Raw genomic sequence first — 24,235 nt, 5'->3', positions numbered from 1 at the left:
TCCAGGAACTGTTTTGTTGATTCTGAGAAACACATGAATACATTTTCCTCTCTTCCTTTATTGTTAAAACAAACACATCTTGTGAGAGATTCATTTCAAATTAGAGCTAGAAAACTGAGAATTTGCATTGTCAGGACAAAGTGTTGCTTTCAAAAACAATACATTTAATACTCTGAAGCCTCTTGTTGCCAAATTTACCTCAAGTCATACTTCATCCAATTATATATTTTTTATTCCAGGCACTGCTTTGCTGTCCTGGGTTGTGTTAATACTGTACAAAATTCACTGTTCATCAACTACAAGTCCTGTGAGGTCAGAAACAGGGGCGCAAATCTTGTCCTTCTAAACATGCCAAAACAAGAATGGAAAGAATTAATAGGAAATCTCCATATTTACAGTTCATGGTCCACCTCCAAAACACAACCAGAACTCAACCTACAACTTATAAATCAAAAAAAAAGAAAAGTTGGAAGCAGTGATAAGAGCCAGTGTGTAGAAGACAGTCGCAGCTGAGAGGCCTCTTTCAATTGCTGGCATCCCAAAGTCCATTCTTTGCCCCCAGCCAAGGTGTCAACTGCCGTTCTGCAGGTGAAGATCTATTGTGGAGAGGGTATGTCCTATGAAGACGATGGCTGACTTTTCACCTTCTCTATCTCTGGAGGCGCAGCTCTTCGCTTGACTGTGGTATGTGTTTCCTCATCGTCTGACCTGACCACAGGGGTGTCTCCTCCGTTGGCATTGTTGGTCTGACTGTCGGAGGAGGAGTTTGAAGATGTGGAGGACATGCGGGACTTGGCATCAAGACCCTCAAGGACATGTCGAAAGAGTCCATTACTGATGACTTCCTCGTTGTTGTTGTTGTTTCCTTGGACTGTGAGTCAGATATAGAAAAGGTTGTTAGGGATGTAACCTTGCAGTGTGTCTTGTAATCTCTGTTCTATTTCCGATTTCCATACCTGGCAGTGGGGAGGTTAGCACCCCCTCTTCTCCCCCAGAGCTGAAGAAGACATCCAAAGCCTCCTGGTCAGAGATGTCAATCAGCTCCATCTGGTCCAGCAAGTCCACGTTCACCTCCATGGACGAGATGCTGCCAATTGGAGCTGCAGGAGAGAGGAAGCAATGAAATTATGTGCATCTGTACATGAACGTGAGTTTGTGCGTGCATGTGTATGGGTTTACAACAGTGCCACCAGTCCAACTCACGTCTCTTATAGTCTCGGATACAAAGGTGCGCCGAGGACAGGTAGACGTCCACATCATGCTGGAAGACCTCCTCGAAGAAACGCTGTCTCTCTTTCAACTTGAGTTGCTGCGCTGCGTCCACATCTGAGAGCCTCTGGCCACGCTCGGTCTCCGCTGGCAATCACAACAGGAGGACGGGAGGTTAGATTTGGTAAAGTTTCATACCTGATACCTGGAGTTTGAGGCCAGAGAGCATGTAAGGCTGCATTCCACACAAGGGGACTAGTTCCTCCACTCTGAAGGTATGTGTGGTAGTCTGTGAGTTTACCTGGTGTTGCATGAGAAACATAGTTTGAGACCCATTTTTCAGTCACACAGAGGTCTAATATTGGTAGCCAGAAGGGGGAGACATTGAGCTGTAAGTGGACTCTGCTGAGATTATCTATTGAAATAGCAATTTGCGAATTCCCATTAACAATTGTCTCTGTTTCCATTTTCCACTGAACTTTCATTCCTATGGATTATGATTCATTCCACTGACTTGCTGCTTTTTCTGATGAAACAAACATAAAACAAAGTGTTGCTTTTATCAGGACACTAATTAAACAAACTCTCCAAACATCCACACTGTAACCTGCAAATGTAATAAATCAGCCCTGATCCACAGATTGATTTGCAAAAGCAAGCTGTCAGGTCCTTTACTAAGCCAATCTTCTTTGAGATACCATGCGATCCCATTTTCCCCTTCATCAGCATCATTGTAATAAAGCTGAGTGCAAGTCCAGTGTGTGCGAGTGCAGGGGTGAACTGCAGCAGTGTGACTGCAAGAGGAATGAGTAGAGGGGAAATGCTGGACTAATACTGTAAATGACTATGGCCGCCACTGAGAAGGACACAGCACTTGAATTGAGACTGAAGAGAATGTCAGATAAGCAGTTCCTACAATATCTGTAAATATAAAGAAAAACAACAAATACAAAGGAGCAATTGAGTTAAATCACATTCAACAATTACACTAAAGACCCACAGGCATTGTGGGTCTCAAGGTGAGTAGTGATGGGAATTTCGGCTCTTTGAAGGGAGCCGGATCTTATGGCTCCGTTCCTTTCCGAGGGCACTTTTGGCTCCCAAACGGCTCTTCATTTAGTACCACTTCTGCTGCTCACTGCCTAAGTTACATTCTTATTTGTTGCAAGAAATAAATATGTAAGATTCTTAATCTGCAATATCATGAAACATTCTGTCAAATTGATGGTTAAAAAGTGGGATATGTCAAGAATAACTATCCTAGTTTTATTACAAAAATAACACCCTACTAGTGAAATAGTATGGTTAATAAATAATTACACAACTCTATACAGACACATACAGTATATTTCAATTAAATTTGTATTCTCAGATGGGAGCCGGCTCCCATCGTTCACTTAAAGGAGCCTGCTCATAGAGAGTAGTGGCGCTTCACATTGCCGCTTTTAATAAATGCCACGATCTCTGAACATATAAGACATACTGGTTTAGAACTGTCTGTGGGAAGATTGAACATGTGAGAATCTGTCCATTCTTGATTAAAAGCTCTGTTTCCACTGTCTACTTTTCTCTTTTTAGGGCACGTTAGGGCATGTGAAATTATTTCTCCAACTCGTCTCTACTCTCCCTGTGTGTGTGTGTCTGTGTGTGTGTGTGCGTTTGTCTGTGTTTGTGACCTTAATAGTGATGTGTCGGTCGCGAACAAGCGCCTGTCTGACAGCCGATTTAACCATCAATATGACAGAATATTTTAATGTATTGCAGATGAAGAATCTTTCATGTTTATTTCTTGCAAGAAATAAGAATTTAATTTAGGCAGTGACCAGCAGAAGTGGTATTAAATGAAGAGTCGAAAGAGTCGGCTCTCAGAAAGGAACGGAGCCATAATTCCCATCACTAATACCTCACTCGCTGACTCGAGGGGGGTGCACTCCCATTGGGCCATTCCCCCGTTAAAAATTAACAAATCGCCTGCTGGTTACTGCTACCACTGAACTCTACGTTCATTTATGTTACGTTTACCGCAGAGCAACCATGATTTCCCTTTCAGACATGCTTCTGACATGACAAAGGTTAAATTCAAGAATCGCGCAACTAACGTTAGGTTGGAAGATGTTGAAAAGGTATCTTTGCAGTGGTTTATGGGATACGTGGTTCCTTCACTCTTAAAATAATTATGTACACAGTCATGTACCTTTGCCTTTTTTTTTTTCCATTTTTCAGTCTTTTTTTTTTGCTCAGAATCAAATGTTGTATGGTCACGATTCATTTCGTAGTTGGTCGGCTTGGTTCCAAGCTTAAAACTCTTTATATAAGGATTTTCTGAAACGTCAATGAAGTGAATAAATGGGAAATTCACTTCAGGAAGCAGAGCCTTTGAGCTCACTGTTGAGCTCTATTCAAATGGTTGCAATCTGCAATTTCACAGCTAGATGCCACTAAATCCCACACACTGCTCCTTTAAAGCTCCCTAACCACAGCTTTTTTTTTTATATACTTAGGTTTTTGTACAAATTAAACAAATGAGATATAACATGTTATATAGTGAACTTTAGAGGTTCTGGTAGGCAGACAGAGCCGGCTGTTTCCCCTGTTTCCAGCATGGATGTATAATAAGACCTGGAAAGGGCGCCGCTGCTCAGGCTTGCTTCCAAATTTACCCAGTGGCCACTTGCAGTATTGCAGCGAAAAGTTCCCCTGCAGCCCAAAAAGCGTTTTCCCCATAGACCACCATTATAAAATAGACGTCTGTAAAATTGTTGACAGGACACCTCGAACTGCAAACAAGGATAATTCTATTTCTATTATGAATTTTTGATCCATGGAGGTTTTCTACGTGTAAAACTTTCCTTAAGCCAAGAAAAGCGATAAAAAAATCTTTGACAATCACACTGTCCTGGCTGTAGCTTCATATTTACCTTATAGCTAGCCTACATATGAGAGTGGTATCTTAGATCTCGGCAAGAAAGCAAACTATTGCTTTAAATTCATTTTATAGAAAAAGATATGTTTCGGCACATGCTCTGAGTATGCACTGACAAATGTTGCAGTCTTTTATTACAAAGTGCATTTACATTCTGTTTCCCTCTCTACTTAGAATCCATATGTTGCACAGTGGTTAGAGCAGTGTCTGAGTTCTGAGGAGCTATTACAACCTGCAGGCAGGGATTGAGCTAATTGGATGAGGCTTTCAAGCCATAAAGCTGGGAATAATGTGAAGATTATATAGCCTGTGTTGAGAGCAGCAGCCACAGCAGCTCTATAAATAGGCCACTGGGTGATGGAGAATAGAAAGACATTCAGCTCAGGATGTTTACAATACCGGGAAAGGAAAAGATTCCAGGGGTTCTCATAATGAACTACAGCCATAACTTAATAACCTACTGCAGGCAGGATAAAGCTACAAACACTGTAAATCCAAAATTTGTAGATGTTGCCTAAAAGGAGCAACAGGTTGCCATCCTCAGATTGCTGCATCAGCGCTGTCCTCGCCACGAGTCGCGCCCAGGCACATGTTTTTGGTGACGGAAGGACAAGCGTCTGTCACTGCAGCTATGCTCTGCCCTGTTTGACAGTCTGCCTCCTGGGTACAGGGACATCACTAGGTCTGCGGTCAGACAGGCAGACAGCTTTGGAGGGAAGCGAAGAAGAGGACAACTAAAACCCCAGGGCTGGACCGGCTGACAGCATCTATGGGCATACAGTATGTCTACTGTATGTCCTTTATTTTAGTTTTCTAAGAGAGCAGGAGATACTGACAAAGATCCAGCTTCTCTTCTCTTAAAGCGGCACCTTCCAGAAAGTTGGAGGACTTGCAAGAGATACATCTCTTGCCTTTTTGTCCCTGATATGGGTCAAGCTCCAGAAATGCTGGATCCTTTGATTCCCATAATGCCACTCAAATAGCATCTTTCATTTGAGTCTACCTGCCTGGTAAAATCTTTCAAATGCTACAGGCCTAGTTTACAACTCAGGCTTTCTGTTCTAAACTGAAATAACCCTGATGACATCATCAGAGTTATTTTCTTGGACTTTGGAAAGTTCCTCCAGAGCCAAAGAGTGCCCCTTTAACTTGATTCCTTGATTGTTTTTTCTGAAAGCTTAAAAAAGTGATGGACTCACGACGGACAGTTGAAAAAACAAAAAGTATCAAAATCAATGCAGCAGAACATCATCTTTTTTATTCTTCATCTTTGTCAAAAACCTGGTGCCTACATTACCCACAATGCAACTCTGATAAGCCCACTTCTTTCTAACTCCACTTCCCCAGATTTTTTTCATTTTCAAACTTGTAGTCTTCAGCCCCAACCAACGAGGAGCGAGCTCAGCCCCGACAAAACGTAGCAAAACGTTTATTTTAACGGAAACGGTGGTGCGTTGAACACCCTGTTGTGTTATGCAAGCAAAAGCAACTATGGCAGCTGAGAAGGCCATTCTTTGTCCTTTTCTAAGAATTTTCGGAGCTTGATGAAATCGGTTTAAATACGTGTTTCATACTACAAAATAAGCTCAATGTTAGTGAAGGAGTAGGCCTATGTGGAAATTGTGGGGCAGGGTTTATATACACGTCGCTGCTGATTGGGTAACACCTCTGACACACCCACCAAACGAGAGAAAATGTACCTCTGTACCTGTTGCACACCGTTTCACGCCATTTCGAGGAAACATGTCATTCAACCCGGAAACCTTAGGTTTTAGATTGTACGTGCCCCAGGTGTCACTACAAGTCCCCTGCAGGAGGTGATGTTAGTGATAGTGGAGCCAGTCACAGGGTACAACTGCTCTTTATAGTTGCAATCTTTCAAAAGAAAAGTGATACCCTGAGATGGCAGGCGAATGATTACAAGTTGTTTATCTTGTGTCAGCCATCTTTATGGCGTTTTGTCTTTGCAGCATTTCTGTCTTTGTCTGACGATGGGAGTCTGTCGATGCTCTCTTCTCCTTGCACCGTTACACAATCAGAAACACTATTGTCTACAGAGTCTTAAGGAAGCAAAGGGAGCAGCGCTGACAAAGCAAGATGTCAGTCACAATCAGGAGCTGCCTGTTTGACATGTGTGTTTGGATGAAAAGAGCTCCTTGTTTAATGTAACCAGCCGAGGACATCGCGTCAGACAAAACACTGGATTTGTACTGAATGAATGACTGTCCTTTCTTTTCTTTCAAAAGGAGAGCAGACAGGACTTAAATAGCATGTTTGTGCTGCAACCGTCTCCAAGAAAATGATGCTTTTCATTACAGGATACAGGTTTAAACAAATTGCTTATCCTGGAGTTTTTTCCTACTCAGTTAAACACTGATTGATCACAGCATGGATTGTTTCTACTTAAAGGCTGAAATCTGTGGAGACCTAAAGGTTAGCTACAGATGTGTATCCTCACATTGATTTTGCTTCCCTATCCAGTTCTTTTCTCCATTGAATCACCTTGATCGATATGGCTTCCCTGGCCACGGACGACCCCTGTGACCTCTGATTAGTGCAGCCTCTCACACGGGAAAATCCTCTGTCACAAGAAAAGCGTAGCCACAGTGTCCAATGCTGGTGAGATCATATGTCTGGTCTGCTACAGGCCCGCCACAACCCCAAAGTCTTACGTTTCATACCACAAGATGTCTGAAGGGCTTGCGGCTGCTCAAGAGAGACAATGAAGAGATAAAGAACCTGCAGGCTTGAGCTTGACCTGATATTCTTTCTTTGTTTCGTTATTTCTTTCTCTCTCTCTCTCTCTCTCTCTCTCTCTCTCTCTCTCTCTCTCTCTCTCTCTCTGTCTTTTTTCTGTCTGTCTGTCTGTCTCTCCTTCTGTCTCTCTATTTCTGTCATTTCCTCTTTCTTTTTGTCTTTTTTGTCCCTACTGTCTTTCTTTTCATCTCTTCTTTCTGTATTTTTTTCGGTCTGTCTTTCTGTCTTTCTTTCTTTCCCTCCTTCTGTCTCTCTGTTTCTCTTTTTGTTTTTTGTGTCTTTCTGTATTTCTTACTGTCTGTCTTTCTGTCTTTTTTCTCTTATTCTGTCTCTATTTCTGTTTATCGATCTTTCTTTCTTTCTTTCTTTCTTTCTTTCTTTCTTTCTTTCTTTCTTTCTTTCTTTCTTTCTTTCTTTCTGCCTGTCTCTCTCTCTCATCTCCTCCTCTGTCCTTTCTGTCTCCCCCTCTGTCCTTTCCATCACCCCTCCATCCTTTCTGCCTCTCTTTCCATCTTTTCTGTTTCTCTTTTTGTCTTCAGTCTCCCTTTCTGTCTTTCTTTCTGCTTTATCTTCCATTCTGCCTGCCTGCCTGTTTCTCTCTATCTCCCTCTCCTTCCTTTCTGTCCCCCCTTCTGTCCATTCTGTCTCCCCTTCCTTCCTTCCTCTGAGTGTTCAGGGACTTGAGAAAGAAAAGGTCATAGATCAGAGCTCGGGACCCGCTGGACATGCAGAATGACTGGAACAGACAGAAAGATAGAGACAGACAGAGCGGGCCGGATGTGTGTGTGTGCCACTCTGCCTCCCCACATAAAGACAAACCCAGATGCTCCGCTCAGGGGTCAGAGAGAGAAAGAGTCCATTCAGAGCCGGACAAAAGCAGAGATGTAAGGGAACGGGACAGGCCTGCACTCCTAAGACATAATGCCGTTTACAGGAATTCAGTTTGGAGGGAGAATACACCTAAACTCAGCCTTTAATTTGTTTAGTAGAGTTACATAATTTACTAACAGTGAGATGTTTGTTAAATTCCTCCTGTTGTCCAGATCTTTAGCATTTTGTTTTGCTTAAATTAAATTTCCGTGAAAACTGTGTCATGATAAGACATACTTCTCAGAAGTGCCAGCAGATGAAATGCATCATCCCCACATGATGATACAGAGATTGTTCAATGCTTTACTGTCTTCAGATTGACTATCTTTATTTCTAAACAGACTGCATTTTCTAGTGTGAAAACTAGAAATGCCAAGAATCAGGTCACACTCTGTATCTATTTAGTATCGGCATGTCATGTGCCGCTTTCCGCTGTCACATTTTCAAGGAAGGGACCCTGAAACATCTGTTTAGAAGCAACAACTGCACAAATAGAAGGGGCAACGCATTGATCTGGAGGCTAAATGAAGGAATAGGAGGGCTCGATGTTGCCAACAGGCTGCCGTTAGCCCATCACTGTGCTAAATGAAAATGTGAGCTCACAGACAGACTCCCCTGTGAGGGGGAAAGGAAAGGTCAGAGCAGAACAGGGCAGAGAAGGCTGCCTCTCCAGGTGATCCAGTTGTTTTTACACTTGTTGGTTGAAGAAGCAGCTCTGGCTATAACCTTTCAGTAAACAGCAGTTACAGAAACCCCAGTGGGACCCATTGTTTCCGCCTCTGCTTTGATTATAGAGCAGTTTGCCAGATTCTCAGTTTGATTCTATTCATCCAAGCCAAGTTTTTTTCTGAGAAGTGGTTTCCGTATACAAATGAATGAGGTCATCCCTGTTTAAATGGCTCTGGCGGTGGCACATACTTCCAATGCGTTGCTTCGGCCATCCCACCATTAGATTTAAATAGCAGACTGTCAAGCATCAAGCACAGTAGTGTCAGTGGTTTAAGCAAAAAAATGTCCTGACTTACTTCTTTTTCCCTGTTCCCTGTTTGAATAAGACCCCTAATATGGAGGGGGGGAAATGACTTATTCATCCATTAATAAATACATGAATAAATGCTGAAATATACAGAAATATATAAATAAATATGGCAATAAAATAATAAATATATAAATAAATGCTAAACTCAATACAGAAATGAATAATTAAATATTGCAATAAAAAATAAAAGAATAATTACATAAAAGAATGCTAAAATCAATACAGAAATTAGTAATGAAATATGGCAATAAATTAATAAAAGGACAGATATATAAATAAAAGCTAAAATAAGTACAGAAACAAATAAATCAATGTTTTTAATTAACTAGGACATAAACCAATATATGTTCTCTATTCATCTTCACATTATTTAGCCTTATTTCTATCATTTATTTATTTCTGTATTTCTACATTTCTATTTTTTTAGTACTGTAAAAATACCGACACAGGAATACAGAAATAAATGAAAGTAGAAATACAGACGTTCAGAAATAAACAAATGTATATTTGTAGAAATTTGGAAATAAATTAAATATATTTATTTATTTCCCAATTAATTACCAATATCTATTTATTTTAACTATAGATTTAATCAATTATATCAGTTTTTATGTATTTATTTAGTTATTCATGAATAAGTAATTATTTGTCTTCCATATCTTTAGTGTTGGTGTAGCTCTTCTTCTCCTTCTCTTACTCTCTCAAACACACTCTCTGGTGAGCTCATTTTTAACTATTTTGTATCGGACTGCAACTAATAATTTGTATTGTGGCTTAATCTGCTGATTATTTTCTCGATTTATCAATTGTTTGGTTTGTAAAAATTCAGAAAATAGTGAGAAATGCAGTCACAATTACCCAAAACTGACACCAAAGTGACACCTTCACAATGCTTGTTTTGTCCAACCAATAGTACAAAATTCAAAATCATTAAAAACAAATTCAAGTAATTACATGGAAAATCAGCATATCCTCCCATTTGTGAAGCTGGAACCATGAAATGTTTTCGCATTAAAAATGACAAACGATTATCAAAATAGTTGTCAAATAAATTTTTAGCTGTACTTGTATATACAGTTAGGTGATTTTTTTTAACAAAACATCATATTTTATAAGCACCTTGTATGTTTTGTGTGTAGAACTCTTAATTTGTAAAGTAACTTGTGACTGAAGCCGTCAAATTTATGTAGTGAAATAAAAATAAATATTTCCCTCCGAATGGTAGTGGAGTAACAGTAGAAAGTGTCATAAAAAGAAAAGACTCAAGTAAAGTACGAGTACCTCAAGTTTGTTCTTAAGTACAATACTTGAGTAAATGTACTTAGCAACATTCCATCACTGATCTCTGAGGTAACACTTGTTTGGGCTGAGGCCGCTGCGAATAAACTGGCTGCCCTTTCCACCCAGACAGTTTTTGTCAGAGGAGAGAGATTTTATTTCACATGCTGGTTCCCAACTGCAACATGAGAGAGAGAGAAAGAGGGAAGAAGAAGAAGGGAATGAGGGGCTGTAAAGAGAGAAAGGTAGCAAGAAGAGTGAGGGAGGAAAGGTCAGGGAGGACAGGAACACTTGTAGACAGGCTAAAAATGAGGAGGAGGATGTCTTAAAAAATCTACAGTATGATGGGACAGAGGTTTGCCAAAAGTGAATCAACACAAGGGTGTGGGTTGTAGAGATGGATAGAGAGAAGAGGATTTTACACAGGCTCATTAGTTAAAGAGGATGTCTTGTTATTTTTACTGAGTCTCTTCTGTACCTTCATTGAGCCCAGCAGCAGCAGGCTGTTAACAGTCTACAGCTGGTCATTAGTGGATCAGTCTCCTTGCTAGGACTGTAATTTATGGCGTCTCAATGGTCATGAAGAATGGCGGAGCAACTGGTTGGCTACAGGTAGAAGATGTATCCTGCTCTAGCAACAAGAGCAGAGCTGCAACTATAACTGCATGTGCTAATTTATCGCTAAAATTAAAAAATATGGTGTTGAAAGCTTCGGCAGATCCTGGTCAGCACATCATGAAAGCTCCCAGTTTCAGTTTCATCACATCGCTTGCTTGTATCTTTGTCTCATTCATCGGAACAGATTCTTTTAACTGAAGTGGAACAGACAGGTGGTCACGCTTGTAAAATGGACAATAATATCTTTGCACTTGCTCTGTCTCACACTTTTATTTTTGGTCTCTCTCACTCCCTATTTTCTCTCCAAAAAGCTGCCATTTATTGGGCTCCAGTTGCAAGGACAGTAAATTATTTATGCCAGCTGCTGATGTGTCTTTGTGTGACTGTCTAGTCTATATTTCAGTGCATGTGTGTGTGTTTTTATTTGATATCGCTGTTTTCGCTGGGACAAAGCAGTGTCCAGCACCATCAGCCCAGTCCATCAGGACACCAATGACATCAGTGTTAACCCTCTCCTTCCTTCCCTCCTGCCTGGATTACACCCAGACTGACAATAGGACAGTTTGTAGGTCAGTGTTCTGTCCTACTGCCCTCCATAAGCCCACAAACAGACTGTCATGAGTTCTGTTCAACACAATAGGCTTCTCCATCTGACAAAGTACCAACATAGCCATGTTTTTTTCTACAATGACTAATCCTTTTATCCAAAATGACTATTAATGAACAGTGGCATGAGATCATTAACAAATATTTAAGCAAGCAGCCAATAATACTCATATCTCTGCAAGGGCTATAGAATTACTGCATCAGTAAAGTATCTCGGCCTTATATTAAAGTAAACAGTGTTAATGCAAAGTGCTTCTGGAGGATGTGGCAACGTAGTGGAGCTCAGAGAATCCGTCACATTTTTATCCGATAATTAAATCTGTAGTCACACTAAAAAACACGAACTTATCTAATGAAGGTTGACCGAGTATCCTCTTTGTCTTAGGGTGCCTTAACAAGAGAGCGAAGCAAACAGGGACACTATTCTTTTACCATTAACCATAAAAAATGCTGACTTCTCTCATGGCAATCTCTTCAACATTCCCACCGCTCCCTGTTCTTCCTGAGAAAGCAGCACTGCCTCTCCCCATATTTGTTGGAGGTTTAAAGCTATTTTCACTTCAGCTGGGAGAACTGTAGGAATGTTTGGTTAAACTCAACACAGTCTCTCAGACATTTCTCCTCTGTTTGTTGAGGCTAACGCAGGGTGGCCTGCAGATGCTGTACTAGCTATAGAAGACTAAACACAATCTTATCATGATTTATTGTAGCACTGACTGGCCAGGAAGACTGAATTATTACTTCATGTTATCACAATCACAAAAAAGCATACCATATTACAGCTCTTTCATCTTTTGTGGAACTGTAAGCTCCAAGAACAATTCAAACTTTCTATGCTTTTTGGTTTGTCATCTTTTTTTAATTTAATTATTTGATTAATTTTCTCTGCTGCACTTTTATTTCCTTTATTAAATTTTGAGAAACGTAATGCTGCACTGTACCTGCACTAAAACTGTATTTCTTGTCTATTGGTCCGTTGTTGTTTTTTTATTCTACTTTGATATATTTTATTTTCCTCTTCATTGTGTTTTTAAATGGCCCTTGCACTCCCAAAGAGGTGTTTTCACTTTTTGGCTAATTAGACCTTTGCTCAGATTGAAGTTGGAAAGAGTTATACTGGAAAAACATGAGATCACCAAATTTCATGAACCAATGAAAAAGTCCTCAGACAGGTCTGATAAAGCAAAATAAGTCAAAACTCCAGTGTGGTGAACCATGGGTGTATAGAGCCTTAAAATGTATACAAATAAACTTGCCTTGCCTTTATTTAGATGTATCCCTCCATAAGCCTTAAACCTGCAATAACTGACATTTTTGCCACTTGGGGGCAGCAGAAACAAGTTGTGAAATATTATCACCTATAAAGTTGTTACAGCAAACAGTTGCTTATTTACATTCAGCAGATACAGAGCAACTTTAGCATTCATTTGGAGTCGTGTTTCTGGTAACCTCATGAATGTAAGTCCAATATTCACTCTCTTTTAGCTCTGTTTTTGGTCTCCACCAACTACTGAGGGAAATATCTGGCTCTTTGCTGCTAAATGCTACATTATGATCACCAGCTAGTCGCTAACTTTGTCTTTGTCTTTTGTTTGGTGCTGGGCAGCTAGTGTACAGTGGGTCTTTAGAGCTTGTTTGCTGAAATCTGCTGCGGCTGAAAATTACACTATGAGAACCGTGAGAGTGAACCAAAACAGAAAAGTTATGGGCCGTAACACCAAAACAATGAGCTAAAAAATCAATGGAACGCTCCATAGAGCTGAGGATTAGTCGAGTTAAAATTCTCTACAAGAGATCCCTTTCACATACACATAGTCATTTAATCGTTTGTTCATTGATTGTTAATATAAAAATAGCAGCTTTAATTTCCCACCCTTTTTTTGATAGTCAGAGGAATAATACTTTTCCTCCTCCCAGCAATATCAGTGCCTCAGTGAACAAACTCCAAATCATTAACTGACGAAAGAGGTGAATTTGTGCTTCATGGTTACCACATTTGGAAGAGTGTTCACGTGATAAATTGCTGCTGTCTTTCTCTGTAGGGCTCTGAACACTCAGTGTATGCCTGGAGGCGTTAGCTCTGTCTATACCCGGAGGAACAGCTGAACAGTGAGTAGATGGATTTGTTTGAGAACTAATGAGAGGAGCTGGTCTATACCCCCGGGGCTGCACAACTTAGACTGTTGAATTGATGGGAACCTTATGCATCCATCCATGCAAGGCTGTTTAGTATAATCACACACAAACACACACATATAATTAACTTAAAGTGCTGACATGTCACGAGGCATTGTTTGTGATAGAATACCTGTGTATCCTGAAAGAGCAAGATACACTAAACCCCAGAAAAAGTCCAAGTTTTCTAGTAGTATATTAGTATGACAGTGTCAGTATTTATCAATCATATCTTTGAGCACAAAGCATGATCCACACTTGAGTGAGAAATCACTCCTGGTTCAACCCAACTCAAGTCAGTCTAGTCAAAAACAGTGGCACTGCAGCATCTCTGGTGAAACTTAAATTTGAAACTTGAAATTTAAAGCTGCTATAGTATTTATTTTTACAATAACATACCCAAACCTCAACATTACTTAAACCGCCCTTAAATTCCCAGAAAACAATATAGAGGATGTCATGACGTTATTGTTTTCAATGGTAGCTACAGCCATGCACAGGTGCTCAACAGAAACAAATCAGGAGAATGAGAAATTTCAAAGTCCAGCTGTCAAAATTGTCAATTCAGAGGAGATAGGGGGAAAGGAGGTAAAAAACCACCCACATGTTTTGGTTTACACCTTCTTCAGCATGTTCAATTTGGTCCTATTTGTATCCCCTCTAACTCAGATATTAAGCTCCAATGACAAGATAACAGCAGGGATTTTCTGCATACTGTATGTATCCCTCAAAATGTGAAAGATACAGACAGAACATGATATGGATTTTTACCCCTCTAAATTGCTCATTAAACAGAATCTACTCCTCAGTCCTATCTGGGTCATGTCCAAGGGGACTGAGCTAAGAATACATGGAGAATAAAAGTAATTCCTTCTACACCAAATACCCCGCTGTCTGTACCATGCTCTCAACAGCTGGTCAGTCCTTCACTCCACAGCACAACAATGTGCCGCTCTCTGGCACATTTCCACAATAATCAAAACGTGACAGAGGGGACTGTGGAGGCACAGAGGCTGTAGGCAGAGCAACAGATGGGAGACGTCTTCTCTGGAGTCACAGCCCTGATCATTTTTAGCCGCGTAAAATCACAAACTGATCTCACCGGGACTAATACAATTTCAGGTCTGTATGTCCTATCTGGGTTGGTGTGTCTGCAGTCAGCCGACTCTGATGAGATCTGCAGGCACAATCCCATTAGAAATAAGAGATCTTTGTCTGGAGCTCTGTCGTGGCCCCAATCCAAGCCTGCCCCAGTGTGTGTGTGTGTGTGTGTGTGTGTGTGGGAATGCATCCCTGTTCCTGTGCAAAGAGAGTGTGACCTATTCACTTGGTATTAGTGAACATTACTCAGGGTGATGATTCAACGTTCCTGTCTGATTTGTGGCTGGCACAGCATTAACACACTGGCTGAGCTGTCACACCGGCTTCTACATTATACACACACACACACACACACACAGCTTATGCCTCATAGTAATGGAGCACGGAATAAAATCAGTGTACACCATAAATAAAGAAAACTCCAAGACACTGTCAGAAAAGTGTTCATTTGTGCCTTTTCCATACTTACTTGACATTAATTTGACACCATTTAATATAATATAGACAATTAATTTCATATAAAAAAAGATTTCTGACATGTCAAAAGGTGATACATAAAATGGAAAAGGTGGAAACATAGTGGGAAAGGTGGGTTTTACCTCAACTATATCCCTGCACATCACAGACACACAAAACTGAGAGAATTGCAAACACACGCTTTCACTGTAGCTTGAGTTTCTGTTTCTTTGCCTTAAATGTTCAAACTATGTGTGTGCTGTACTTCTGACAGCCAAATATGGAGAATCATTTTCTCCTCTCCAATGTAAAGCTGGGCTAATAGAGCAAACCTGTGGCTAAATCTCAAAATATCCCTCTGTGATAAAAGATGAGTTCCTGCAAAAGGTTTAGAAGTTTTAAAAATAACTCACAGGGTAGGCGTTTGTTGTGAAGGTTGGCTGATGGGGAGCTCATGTTGCTGGAGAGTCGTAGGAAACAGAGTCAGAGATGATCAGTGTGTGGTGGCCAGTCAGCCCTGTGAGAGTTCAGCAGAGAGGCTGCCGATCATCTCTCACCTCTTCTGCTCAGTGGAAGTGATCCAAAGTAACTGATGCTGACTGCCACACTGCTGCTCTCCTCCGCGTCCCTCTTTCTCTCAGTGGACTCTGAGTCACTTGGACGAGGCGAGAACAAGTTAGTGGCTTTGTGGAGCCTACCAGCTGACCAATGACAGGGAGGAGGGAGGAGCCGAGGGAGACAGAGGAAGGAAGGGATTGAGAAGAGAGAAGGGATTTTATGTAATGGAGTGGAAAATACCAAGGAGAAACAGACACATGCCTTTGTTATTTTTGTTCCCCCCCCCCCTTCTATCCCTTGTTCCCTGTCTCCCAGTTTTTGTTTCAGCTTTAAACCCTCTCTCTTCTGTGTCACCTTCAGGGTCAAGTGGTGTCAAGAAATGTTACATTAACAGCCAACAAATATCCCTTTAATTATTGTATTGTTATTTTCCATAAATGTTTGAATAATAATTGGAATAGCATTTCAGGTTTCCTCTTCACAAAGAACATTTTGTTCCTTACAAAATAAAACATTCTGAATGAGTAATGAGTAGCTGTTGAAAAAAATCTCAAAATAGAATTCCCATCCAAACATTAATAGCAGTGTTTTAACACAAAACTGTGTTAGATTGTTAGGTGAATAGCCTACAGAAATAATCATTTCATATTAGAGCTAAAACCATTATTGGTTAATCGATCAGTCAGTTGACTCTTCAACTTAATTTAATCATTTAAGTCATTTTTTAAGCAAAAATGCCAAAAACAGTCTGTGGTTCCAGCTTGATCCAGTGAGGATTTGCAGCTTTTCACTATTTTATATTATTATAAATGATATATCTCTGGCTTCCAAACAAGACATTTACAGATGTCACCTTAGGCTCTGACATTTTACAGACCAAACAATGAATCGATTCATTTAGAAAATGTTCAGCAGACTAATCTATAATGAAACTAATCGCTTTCATTCCTGTTACTTTTGGCAGTAATGATTTATGTTTAGAAATTGATTTGTATATTTGAATAAGTCCTTCATGTTAGATCACTGATCACTGGCTTAAACAACCTATTGTTTGTGCTGTGCTGGCCTAGAGGTTTAAGGTGCTGTAAAGACCGGCCCAGGGCCATTGTTGCATGTCATTCCCCATCCCTCTCTGCCCTCCCTCATTTCCTGTCATTGACTCTCCAATAACGGCGGGAAAAAAACTAAAACCAACCAAACAAACACAAAACTTAATTTGCGAAAACTTTCCTCAAAAATCCTCATATTTCCTCAAAACACCGTTTTGAAATGGTCATTTGTATGTATTTGTCTTTTACACGAACCACAGTCAGGAAATGAAGTATAATATCTGATGTGTGTGTTCTGGACACCATCTAGTGGACAACAGATGACATTTCCAGTTTGTCTAAGCTGGACTTGCTGATTACACAATATTTGCATGCAGAGGGTTCACAAAGCAGCATTACATCATCGCCTTTTACCAAAACACTGCATCGGCATTTGAGAGAAGCTTTTAAAGAGTGCTTTGCTTCAGTGGCAGCTGTTGGCGTCAGTCATCCGTGTCAATATGTTTGTGAAAATCAGCACAAAGTGAGCTAACTTGCTGATCATCCACAATAACTTTGATCAACAGAAAAAAAAATTCTTTATTTATACAAATAATTTACAAAAACCATGGTAGATAGATCTTCAAAGAAGACAACAGATTAATAACAAACCTTGCTTTTGTCTTGTGTGCATAAGCACAGAAACATTCACTACTGAAACTCACATTTGGTGTTTGTGCCAAGCTGAAACTGTGAAACTTCAAATGCAGGCTGTAATGTAGCAGTTGGGAAGTGGTGGGAGTGACTGGCGATTTCTATCAATAAAAACACACTCGTTGTAAATGTCAGTTGTTGTGGTTTAGCCTAAATGTGTTAATTGTGGCAGACTGCGATGCAGCGTCTTACCATGGTGTGAATTTTCTCTGTGTGTGTGTGCGCACCAGAGGACAAAAAAGACAGAGAGAAAACAGAGAGATAGATACAGAGAGAAAGAGAGAGTGGGCAGAGGAAGCATGATGTGACTCAAAGTGAGAAATCCTCTCCACCTCAAACTAAATTCTGCGTGGGCTTTCTCATGACTGGGGGTTCACCTGCTGAGGCCCTGCAAAATCGATAGCTGAGACCTGGGCTGCTGTGCTGCTGAGGCAGCCATGGAGCAAAAGCCAAGTCCTCTTTCTTGTGTTTTAAAATGAGATGAAAGGGGGAGGCAAGTAAGCAAGTAAGAAGAAAGTGAGGAAAAATATATAGAAAACAAGTAGGCAGCAGGGCGTAAGTGAGAGAACATGGTTTATGTTATCTGCACAAGCATGAAAGGCCTTCTTTTTCTGCAGAGGACTGACTTTAGTACTAATGGTGACCTTTGAACACTTTGCTCGAAAGCAATTACTGGCCATTTCAAAGCATTCATTCGGTTTGGTGTCTCACTCATTCAGGATGAAACATTATTAGTCCACATCTGCCCACGCAGGTGAGAAACAGCAGGAAGTGAGAAACAGCAGGAAGAGTTAATAACAAGTAAGGGCTATTTGCTATCAGATTGCAGATGTGATAGCAAGATTTCTGTTGTGCAATCCCTTTTGCACATGTGCGTCCAGGCTAGTCTAAAGCAACGGTTTACCGCCCTCACTTCACCAGGCAAAGCGCCAAAGCCATCAGGCAGTCATACGCCTACCATCAGCTGAGGAGTTGCACAGCAGTCTCATTTCTAATTATACACCCAACAACAGAGAGCTACGGAGCGAGAGAGAAAGTGGAATATGGAGAGAGGAAGAGGAGTGTGATTACGAATGGAAGAGAGGCTGAGAGTGCCACTCGGCAGCAAACACAGGGTGAACAAGTTCAGATTTGAGAGACTGAGAGAGAGAGAGAGACAAAGAAAGTAAGAGAAGGTGAGGGAGAGACATCAGATCTGTCTGAGAAAGGTTAACAGGGCTGACTGACTAAGTAGAGTGGGAGTGTAAAATGTAAAAGCGAGTAGGAGGGAAGAGAGAAAGGAAGAGGAGAAGAGAAAAGGAGGAGAGCGTGTCTGACAGACAGTCTGTTGAGCTTGTCTGGATGCTTCTGATCATTCTGCTTTGCCTTTTCACCCGCAGCCTGGGAGGACGACACAAGCCAGACAGGTGTGCGTGGAGTGTCTGTGAACATGGGTGGATATGCTTTGTGATGATGGATGCACAGAGAGACGGATGGATGGATGGATGGAGGAACACGTAAGTAAGTCCCCCAACATCTATCTATCATTTGTCTTGATTTATGTAGCATGTTCCTGTCTTTTACTCCACGAAGAGAACCTGTTGTGATATATGAATCGGTCTAACTCTGAATGCATGTTTGAGGAACTCTTTGCGGTCTGTGGGATTCAACACAGGAGGTTAAATTTGGTTGTATTGCTCTACAGCTCCATAGATAGAAACATCAAGCTGACTAAATGCAATATCGTCACTACTGATATGCAAATAATCCCGCCCTCAGTGCAGCTTATCATTATCATGATGGCACCAAACACACTAAACACTGCTGTGTATATATTTAATTTCCGGAGATTAGCCACCTGTAGTGAACTGATCACCTCATATGGTTATTCAGCCTGGATAACATTACAGTATAGGCCTGTTCGGTTCATGATCTGGTCATACCTGTGTGTCGGTCACTGTGAGTAAGTAGCCCACACATCTAAACCATTTGAATGAATTTACATTTACACTGCTGGCATTTAGCTGACAAATACTTATCTATTTATGTCTCATGGTACAATGCTGAGTGCTCGCACAGGAATTTCAGTGTGAGGGTGTTGTCTGATCCCACACACACACACACACACACACCCACATAATAGAGAAACAGCTCATATCAGAGACATGCCCATCAGGCAGAGTGAAAGAGGTCCATTCAGCGGCAGTGCTCAACTATGATGATGACATAATACAGGGCATTGAGATGAGCTTTGCATTGACAGGCTGTAAAACTCATGTGCTGCTCTTTACCTCCCTGCATCACTTTGTGTAAATAAAGTGCCTGCAGAGTATTTGAATAGATAAGAAACCGTGTGTGTGGCCACAAGGTGCTTACATTTAGCGCCCCTCAGTGAACTGACTCACTTCTGTGTGTGCATATAGGGAGGATGATGAGGTTTCAATAGCTTGAGGTGTTGGAGATCACTTCAGTCCCATGAGAAAGATGCAAGTTGGGGCTGTGTGTTTAACATCTTGCACCTATTTAGTCACCGAATACACACACTTTCCTTTGTTTCTGATAGAAAATGTCCCCATGAAAACTTGATTGAAAGATAATATTAACCTTGTGAATATATCTATCCTTTAATTTTACGTCCACCCTCAACCTTTTTACTTTGCATTGTCCTCAATACGCTCATTCCTTCACCAACCACACTGTGCAATACTTTGTTACCATAGTAACTTTTTTACCAAGGAGTTGGTAGATGTCCATCAAACTAAACCCCATCAGTATAGTAATTGGTGGTTGGGAAGCCTTCATTTGAAGCTGATGGTGATGAAGTTATTGTTGATGTGTCAAGGAGATATTTACAGGTAATGATCTCACCAGGTGGCACATTCAGAGAGGAGGGGAAAGGTTCTGTGATTTATCAAGAAAAGTTTGAAGAGAGAGTAACAGACAGAGAAAGAGAGAGTCTAAATAGAATTTAATTATTTTCTTCAGCTTGACGCCTTGTTTGCGAGGATATAAAGTGCATCAATATTTGTTTCTTCTACTTTTCAGATCGTGACAACCTTGGACCAAACCATCTGCAGTGCTTGCCAAGAGACTGGAGTCTGTGTCATATGATCACAACACCTCCTCAGCTTCTGCAGGAGGGCATGCAGTGCCGGTGTGAGTGACATGCAGCGTGAGCCAATGAGCTTCACACCGAACCCAGCTCTAGTCCCAGACAGGGACAGCCTCCCACTTAAAAAGAGGGACCAAAGACCGAGCTCACTACCACAGCAGCAGCAGCAGCAGCAGCAGCAGTGTGATGCTGCAACATTCAAGGCGCCCTACCCTTACAAGAGCCACAGTGATTTTAAGACAAAACACACAGGCCCTTTCCAGCCCGTACTGAAACGGGTTCCTGCACTGTACCAACCCTGGATGCAGACTCACACATCCACCAGGTCCAAACCTCACGTCCTCTCTGCATTCAGGGAGCATCATGGCTGGGCAGAGTGGAGAGAGTTCTACCCCCAGCACCCTGGATGGGACTTTTCTCACCCCTATCAGCACCACAGCCACTTGTCTAGCACACCTGCACTCCACCTGGGCCAACCACACCACCCCTCCAGATTCAGTCCGGTCTCCCTGGTCTCTGATGGTTTCCAAAGGGTGGGTGGAGGGTACAGCTGGGAGCAGCTTAAGACATTAAGGGACAAAAGTTTAAACGCACAGAGGCAGAGCAATGGGAGGAATAAAGGACCATATGTGAGGACAAGAGACAGAAAAAATGAGTATTTTCCCAGGGTTGAAAAAGCAAGTCCTCCATTGTTGAGCACATGCCTACCTCACTCTCCACATGAGGACCTTACACTGCAACACGATGTGTTGCACAAATCAACAAAGTCTGTCAAACATCCCGTTTCTGGACATTCCTTCATAAGAGCTAACGATAACTCAAGCACCACATACACCTCTATGGAGGAGGACACATCAAGATCTTCTGCTCGCCCCTCTTCTGAGCAGGCTACGTCCTCCTCTTCCTCTCCTAACCCTTTTCCCTGGCTGCTCCCTCACTTTGTGGCAGGCTCTCTGATCGAGCTCAGAGATGGGCGGCTGAGGAGGGTGGAACACCTGCAGACGGAGGACTTCCTGCTGGGATCACTGGCCTGTCCAGACCTACGCCTGAGCTGCTGCACGGTGCAGGGCATCTCCCCTTCAGCCTCCTCCATCTCACGTCTCCTCATCCTGCTCCACGACCAGCAGTCCCAGGTGAAGGAAAATCACTTTGTGCTATTCACCATTCACAGCAGACACTTCACAAGTAGCTGGCAGTATTTTTCTCATGTAGTATATCTACCAAATGTTGCATTCAGGTTATGTGGAAGATGCTGTATATACAATCTTTGAACTTGATATTTCATCAGTTGTTAATATTATTGATTAAATGGGGTTAAGATACATAATAGACCATCAGTCAGGCTTTTACTGTAGTAGTAGTTCTCTTGTGAACAAATACAATGAAAAGACCAAAACCAACAAAGTATTGATCCTTCTAACAAGTATTGTCTGTGTAGCCAAAGCTTATTCACTCTTAAAATACATACATTAGCCACACCATTGCACTGAGTGACTTGTTCATTCATCACAATGAACATGGGCACTCCCACGTAAAATACTAGCACACAACATTTGTATTAATCCACAGCTGAAAATAGTCCCCATCAAATACACCACTTACTTCTGTTTGAGAAACGTTTGCTAAAAACTACACTGCCCAACTGTTTAAGGAAATAAAGCAGCCTTTCAAAAAACTCTTTTTAAGTTTTATGTCTTCAGTAGAAATGAAAGTGCTTACTGACTGACACACACAGGGAAGGGAAGAAGTATTGACACATTGTTGGTTTTGGTCTCTTCATGGGATTTGCTGACAATAAAAAAAAACCCCACTCCTTTTAAACCCACTATGTGTAGAATATGAACATTTCTGACATTGATGCCCCCAGTCCTAGTATTTAAAAAAGACTGTGACAGACAGCAATGCATGCCATGACCCCCCAGTTTCACTGGGATTGTTTTAATTTTCTACAAACAAAAACTTGCTATTTGACTAATCGTATTTGACGATTTGAATTCAGCACAAGTAGATTCTCCAAACTGGAACCATGCCACCCCATAGTGAACAACAGTGTATAAGCTGCATTTCTGTGTCTAATCTTCTTGTACATAATGCAACATCCTCCTCCAGGAGTTGGTGGATGTCTATGTGGAGTACCCGTTCTTTGTGCGTGGGCGGGGCTGGTCGTCCTGCAACCCTCAGAGGACTTCCCGTCTCTGTGGCCTGCAGTGCCGCCAGCTCAGTGTGGGGGACGTCTGCCTGGCTCTCACCCCTGTCTCAGCCCCCCAGCCTCCATCGTCAGCCACCCTGGAGCCAAAAACCTCACCCAGTAAGTCAGAAGGTCGGTGTGAGTCTCGAAAGGCATCACAACCCCAGATTCCCCCAGGTTCAGAGCGGCCAGCAGGGGGGCAGAAGAAGGAGGCGGTCCGGAGGAGACACTATTCAGCCCCTGAGTTGAGAGGTCCAGGGACTAACTGCATGTAGTGAGGAGAGTCACTGTTTTATGGACAGGAAGCAAGTCCATCTCTTTTAAGCTCTGCTATATCAGCCTATATTTGCTGTCTTTCTACCTCCTGAATCATATTTCTGTGCTTAACTGTAATTTTTAATTGTATCTACGGAGTAAAAGCTAAAGGGGAATGATAAGATTAACTCTCAGGATTTCCCATAGGTAAACCTACATTAGCATTTTGTCAAGGTAAGTCAGGGATCAAACACTGACTATGTGAGTTGAGTCAGAGTAAAACATTACATTTTCTGTTAGCCTGATCAAACTCTATGATAACACAGGATTCAGATCTTAGTCATGTGAGAGAACTCAGTCTATTTAAGATATTTTTGTGAGAAAGTGAAGAACCAAAGTCTACATCTATGTCGCCGCAGGGAGCTGCTTCAGTGACAGTGAATTTGAGAAAGATCTTGTAGGCTCAAAGAATATTGTTTGGGTTTTAAAGTGAGTGTGCATGCATATTTTTTTCTAGCCGTTCTGACAAAATCGGCCCACATACCTTGAAAAGCACAGAAAAATACTCCCTCAGGTCTTTCACTGCTGATCATATCGTTTAAAGTTTATCTCTCTTCCGCCTAATATTATGTAAGACCTCTTTATGATCACAAATGAGAGATTTCATTCCAAATTATTGCATATCCTTAATGCCAGAAACCTTTCAGATAATATGGTCCTCAGTTTGAGATTTAAATTTCACACTGACAATCAACACCACTTTTGATTGTATCAGTAGAATTTAGTTTTACGCTTCTACCTCTATTTTCTATTTAAGGTGACAGATACATATAATGTGTGTTTTAACAGTGTGGGCTGTGTTGTAATATGCAGAAGCTCTCCGCTTCTCTGTGACTGTCAGTGTGAATGCCTTTATTTGCCTGGTTGTTACAGCTGCTTTGCTTTTGTACTGATGCTCATTTTTAAATGTCTGTCCCATTGTTAAGAGTGGAGACGCTTGTGCTATTCAAAGTACTTTAAAAGCTCGATCTGTGATCAGTGTGCAGTGCCATATGTCAACACTACAATGTGATTTCCTCCTGAGCATACACAGTACAAACAACGAAATTGTACACAATTGAAATGCAGACCATGTGCACTCAACTATGACGTCACAGGTAGGGCAGACAAGGTGCTGTACAAACAGATTGGGTCTTTAAGTTGTGAAACAGTTTTCTCACTGTTAAATAAATGTCATGTGTAACATTTTTCTGCACATTTCTTCACATTCGTCTCAAAAACCCATTAGTCACTCACAAAACATTCATTTACTAGCTGAAGGTGCTTTGAATGCCACTGTAAGGAACATTATTGAGGCCAAATGAGGTAA

The 24,235-nt window shown here is 41.3% G+C and overlaps 2 protein-coding genes across 9 annotated transcripts; one reads left to right on the top strand and one right to left on the bottom strand.

The window, feature by feature from the left end:
• Nucleotides 1-38: 38 nt before the first annotated feature.
• Nucleotides 39-15,697, bottom strand: LOC122888973 (dysbindin-like). The gene is made up of 4 exons (XM_044223911.1): nucleotides 15,446-15,697; nucleotides 1,204-1,356; nucleotides 957-1,100; nucleotides 39-871 (listed from the first exon to the last, which is right to left on the bottom strand). The coding sequence occupies exons 1-4, from the start codon at nucleotides 15,486-15,488 to the stop codon at nucleotides 618-620; spliced, it is 594 nt and encodes a 197-aa protein (XP_044079846.1). The 5' UTR covers nucleotides 15,489-15,697; the 3' UTR covers nucleotides 39-617.
• Nucleotides 1,292-24,113, top strand: LOC122888842. Of its 8 annotated transcripts, none has more exons than XM_044223803.1 (5): nucleotides 1,338-1,383; nucleotides 13,343-13,409; nucleotides 18,712-18,832; nucleotides 20,357-21,556; nucleotides 22,533-24,113. In XM_044223803.1, exons 4-5 carry the CDS (start codon nucleotides 20,477-20,479, stop codon nucleotides 22,884-22,886), a joined length of 1,434 nt encoding a protein of 477 aa, XP_044079738.1. In that variant the 5' UTR covers nucleotides 1,338-1,383; nucleotides 13,343-13,409; nucleotides 18,712-18,832; nucleotides 20,357-20,476; the 3' UTR covers nucleotides 22,887-24,113. The 8 variants fall into 8 exon arrangements, with proteins under 8 accessions (XP_044079765.1, XP_044079738.1, XP_044079756.1 ...); XM_044223794.1 differs by having other exon boundaries at nucleotides 1,352-1,484; XM_044223830.1 differs by lacking the exon at nucleotides 13,343-13,409 and having other exon boundaries at nucleotides 1,292-1,383.
• Nucleotides 24,114-24,235: the final 122 nt, after the last annotated feature.

The sequence above is a fragment of the Siniperca chuatsi genome, linkage group LG2, assembly GCF_020085105.1.
Source record: "Siniperca chuatsi isolate FFG_IHB_CAS linkage group LG2, ASM2008510v1, whole genome shotgun sequence".
Lineage (NCBI taxonomy): Eukaryota > Metazoa > Chordata > Actinopteri > Centrarchiformes > Sinipercidae > Siniperca > Siniperca chuatsi.
This window is presented reverse-complemented; position numbering and strand designations above follow the sequence as displayed.

What these genes read in the sequence shown, in the direction of transcription:
- LOC122888973 (XM_044223911.1), bottom strand. Translation starts at nt 15,488, where the DNA reads ATGAGCTCCCCATCAGCCAACCTTCACAACAAACGCCTACCCT. An exon ending in TCACAACAAACGCCTACCCT is followed by an intron (nt 1,357 to 15,445) that starts GTGAGTTATTTT and finishes TGTGATTGCCAG; the next exon opens with CGGAGACCGAGCGTGGCCAG. An exon ending in GCTAACCTCCCCACTGCCAG is followed by an intron (nt 872 to 956) that starts GTATGGAAATCG and finishes TCTGACTCACAG; the next exon opens with TCCAAGGAAACAACAACAAC.
- LOC122888842 (XM_044223830.1), top strand. Translation starts at nt 20,477, where the DNA reads ATGCAGCGTGAGCCAATGAGCTTCACACCGAACCCAGCTCTAGTCCCA. An exon ending in TCCACGACCAGCAGTCCCAG is followed by an intron (nt 21,557 to 22,532) that starts GTGAAGGAAAAT and finishes ATCCTCCTCCAG; the next exon opens with GAGTTGGTGGATGTCTATGT.